Source organism: Sinocyclocheilus grahami, unplaced genomic scaffold (genome assembly GCF_001515645.1).
Source record: "Sinocyclocheilus grahami isolate Dianchi unplaced genomic scaffold, SAMN03320097.WGS_v1.1 scaffold1257.1, whole genome shotgun sequence".
Classification (NCBI taxonomy): domain Eukaryota; kingdom Metazoa; phylum Chordata; class Actinopteri; order Cypriniformes; family Cyprinidae; genus Sinocyclocheilus; species Sinocyclocheilus grahami.
In genome coordinates, this window is record NW_015506436.1 from 221,607 (window position 1) to 225,843 (window position 4,237).

At 49.5% G+C, this 4,237-nt stretch overlaps 1 protein-coding gene across 3 annotated transcripts in view; it reads right to left on the reverse strand.

Annotated features, from left to right (window-relative positions):
• Positions 1–4,237, reverse strand: part of arfgap3 (ADP-ribosylation factor GTPase activating protein 3) — a 35,671-nt gene continuing 31,434 nt past the window's right edge. For 2 of the 3 annotated variants that reach the window (XM_016254526.1, XM_016254528.1), the window contains 13 exons: positions 3,616–3,688; positions 3,397–3,528; positions 3,181–3,261; positions 2,984–3,062; positions 2,842–2,901; positions 2,711–2,757; positions 2,353–2,486; positions 2,141–2,272; positions 1,314–1,439; positions 1,138–1,233; positions 944–1,058; positions 630–851; positions 1–554 (listed from right to left, as the gene is read on the reverse strand). In XM_016254526.1, coding sequence (XP_016110012.1) covers positions 537–554; positions 630–851; positions 944–1,058; positions 1,138–1,233; positions 1,314–1,439; positions 2,141–2,272; positions 2,353–2,486; positions 2,711–2,757; positions 2,842–2,901; positions 2,984–3,062; positions 3,181–3,261; positions 3,397–3,528; positions 3,616–3,688 — 1,315 coding nt within the window. In that variant the 3' untranslated portion in view covers positions 1–536. The remainder of the gene's footprint in view (positions 555–629; positions 852–943; positions 1,059–1,137; positions 1,234–1,313; positions 1,440–2,140; positions 2,273–2,352; positions 2,487–2,710; positions 2,758–2,841; positions 2,902–2,983; positions 3,063–3,180; positions 3,262–3,396; positions 3,529–3,615; positions 3,689–4,237) is intronic. The other variant, XM_016254527.1, reaches the window with a different exon arrangement.

A 4,237-nucleotide genomic window follows, 5' to 3' on the forward strand; every position in this document is an offset into this window, starting at 1 on the left:
TTATTTTTCAAGTCTGATCTTTATTGAGTTAAACCAATTAACCACATAACTCACCCACGAGTCCACCGACCCCTCGTGTTTTATACACCTTCATAAATGACAACGCAAGATAAACACAGATATGATAAACAAACACAGATAAGGCAATGAGATGAATAAGGCTTCTGGTAAACGATTGTCACGTGTGTAGTGTGCAAAACGCCCCGAGACCAACCTCTTCATCATCTTCATCCTCTGCTACATTACACATCATATAAAGCTTTTCTATGAGAACCACACGAGTGTGTGAGACGGTACAGACGCGCCTGTGCTGTTTATATTCTATTACTGTAGGACACACAGCTGGAATATAGTGCAAACATTTCACTTCAAATAAAGATGAGCTTTGGTCCCCAAATGATCGAATGACGACTCGTTTCAGTCAAAACTCAAGCTGCGGCATCAAACAAACAGAATCCCAAACAAAGCCACCGAGTACATGATAAAGATATAGGGCAGAAAGTGAAGCAGGTTCTTCAGGACGACTGGAGACGGTCTCAAGTGCTGTAGCGATCCTGCGGAGCACACACAGAGATCAGCGGGAACCCAGACAGGTGAGCGGGTCAGATAGTGTTAGTGGAGGGACTGACCTGTATGGAGGACACCACTCCGCTGGCCATGACCGACAGCTTCCCGGCCACCGAGCGCACGCCGCTCTTGAACTGCGTCATGTCGGGCACAGCGGGCAGAACCTTGCTCAAGCTGTAGGAGCCGGAGGACACACCTGCTGACTTCTTCTGCTCGTCGAACAGATCGGCTGAGCTGATCGCTGAGCTGCCCGAGAAATTCTCCAGCCGCGCCCGCACCTCATACTGCAAGCAGAAAACACGACAGAATAACAGTTTAACTACACACAGCTCGTGTTTCTCAGCGGCGTGTGGTCGGTGTGTTGGCAGCGCTTCACCTCTGCGTTGTCCTGCTTCCCGAAGAACATGTCTGATGAGATGGCTTTGGCGTCGGCAAACTTCCTCTGAGCGTCATCAGACACGGGCTGCGGCTCCTTCCTCCTCGCTGACACCCTGAGAGCACAAACACTAGTTATAAAGACAACACACGGCAGGTTTTTCCAGTGTGGCGCAGTCCTAACAGGCATCTGACCTCTCGTCCGCGTCCATGTAGACGTCAGTCTGCTTTGTCGCTCCCTTCCACTGAGAGAAGAACAGATCCGACGATCCCGCGGCTTCATCCGGGAGCCTGTGAGAAGAGTCGGGACACACTCATGAACACGGAGCGGGAGACACTAACAGCTCAGAGCCTCAGGAACGAAGCGTCACCTGGAGGAGAAGCGCCTGTCCTCCGGCTCCTCGTCCTCCTCATACGCTCTTCTGCTGGAGGAGCTCTGAGCCGGAGACTCCTGCTGGATCATCTGCATGTCCTCCATCACCGAGTGAGACAGACCGCTGGAAAACACAGCAGGAGACAGCAGCCTTAGCCCCGCCCACACTCACACCTCACTGGTCAAAATCAGACTCCACCCACACTCACACCTCACTGGTCAAAATCAGACTCCGCCCGCACTCACACCTCACTGGTCAAAATCAGCCTCCGCCCGCACTCACACCTCCCTGGTCAAAATCAGACTCCGCCCGCACTCACACCTCGCTGGTCAAAATCAGCCTCCGCCCCACACTCGCTGGTCTAAAGTAAACTCCGCCCACACTCACTGGTCTAAAGTAAACTCCGCCCACACTCACTGGTCTAAAGTAAACTCCGCCCACACTCACTGGTCTAAAGTAAACTCCGCCCACACTCACTGGTCTAAAGTAAACTCCGCCCACACTCACTGGTCTAAAGTAAACTCTGCCCACACGCATCTCAATTGTCAAAATCACACCCCGCGCACAATCACATTTCATTGGTCAACATCAGACTCCGCCCACACTCACACTGGTCAAAATCCAACTTTTCCCACATTGAAATTTCATGTGTCAAAATTACACTGCGCTTAGATTTACAACTTACAATAACAACTTATTACTTGGCAAAGAGGAACAAAATCAATCTGTCAAACATTGATCAATATTTTATAGTTTTATAAGACAACTAGATTAGTCAAGAAGCTAGAGGTGTGTGTTTAGGGGTACTATGGAACAGCGCTGACCTGCGTCCGCCGAAGCCCATGCCGAGCCGCTCCGCCTGCTCCTTCTTCTTGCTGTCCAGACGACTCAGCTTCACCTCGTCCCTCCTCCTCTGCACCTCCAAACTCTCATACGCACGACTCAGAGACAAAACTCTACACACACAAACCGAGCGCAGGATGAGCAGACGCTCGTGTGTTCTGGCTGAGAGCATGATCTTCAGATGCTCACTCACTCGGGCTCAGCGCTGCTCTTCTGCGGGCTCCTCTCCTCCTGCAGTCGGTCTACAGCCTGAGCTCGCTTCTGCTGCGCACTGAAGCTCTGACTGCTGACCTTCTGAGCGCCCAGACCCGCCTTCCTGCTGCCCATCTGATTCATTCATTCACACACACACACACACACACACACATATTTGAACTTTATTTTTAATTCATAAGAAGCATGGCGTTCCTCAAAATATTAAAATTAATTTTAATATTCATCATAGAAGACGAGTATTCAAGTCAACATGTGCACGACTGCATTTTAACGTATTTCTGAATAATAAATGAACAGATTATGACCCGGTTACGAAGCGCTGGCAGGAAACTCACCGATTTCTTTCCCGTGGAGTGTTTCTTCTTGATCAGAGAGGACATCTCTGTGGGAGGAGAATCAGATGTTCAGGATACAGCGAGTTATGATTCGAGCTGTGTGTGTCGGTGAGGAGGAGGAGGAGCTTTACCTGCGGCAGATGTAGGAGACACACTGAGCTGCTCCACACTGGGACCCACATCACTCTCACCTGCGCTCAAGAGAGAAACACATCCTCCAGAAACACAACACATCATTCATGTGAGCACATTGTGTTCCCCTAGTTACTGTACCGTTGTTATTTTTATCCTGAGCTTCATCCTGTGGTTGGCTGGTGTTCATCTGAACACTGAATCCTTCCCTAAGGGGGGTCTGGGGGAAAACGGAAAAAGCAGACAGTTTTAAAAGCATAAATATGATATATGAGCCATGAATGCTCATTACATAAATAGTAATCAATGAAGTCGCATGAGAAGGGGCTGTTCCTCACCTGGGTGTGCTGGGTGAAGAAGTCCTCGTGTTTGTCGAGGGGTGACGTGGGTGACAGAGGAGCCTGACTGTCCAGCCATAACTGAACACACAGACAACAGCATGAGCACGATCACGAAAGCTACGAGCTCTGGATTTGACTCTGTGAGTGTGAGCATGTGTGTGTGAGCGTGTGTGTGAGTCTGTCTGTGTGTGTGTGTGTGAGCGTGTGTCAGACCTCAGTGCCGTGCTGTCGGGTGGCCTGCGTGGCCAGACTCTTGATTCTCTCGCGGTACAGCACCGCTGCTCTGCTGTTGTACTTGGTATTGGCTGCGCTGGTGATACAGCCGTGCTGACTGAAGAAGGCACTCTGTAGGGAACACACTCACATTAATGCTCCTCACAAACACAGTGAGAGCGCACAAGATGCTGATTAGCACTGGTTTGTGACACTCACCGCGCTGGCATTGCCGCCCACCTGCATACAGCGCAGCTGATACCAGGACCAGTTAGAGTCCAGCTCAGTGGACCTGCAACAGAGGTGAGAAGAATTCATCTCAACAACGAGTCACTGCAGAAACACTGACAGCGCTGTGAGAAAGTGAAAAACCCCACGCTGCTGGAGCTTTACTGTGACAGTCGTAATGAGCAAAGGTGATAAAACTGAACAAATCAAGTTGACAATTTTAATTTAAATACTTTTATTACATAAAATGATCTACAGAAAATCACTTATGTCCTGTGGAAAAAAGTTGACCTGACGAAGGACAGGTGAGAGTGAAAAATTTACCTGACGAAGGACAGGTGAGAGTGTAACGTTTTCCTGACGAAGGACAGGTGAGAGTGTACCATTTACCTGACGAAGGACGGGTGAGAGTGTAACGTTTTCCTGACGAAGGACGGGTGAGAGTGTAACGTTTACCCGACGAAGAACAGGTGAGAGTGTAACGTTTGTGAGAGTGTAAAGTTTTTCCGACGAAGGACGTGTGAGTGTAACGTTTACCCGACGAAGGACAGGTGAGAGTGTAACATTTACCCGACGAAGAACAGGTGAGAGTGTAACGTTTGTGAGAGTGTAA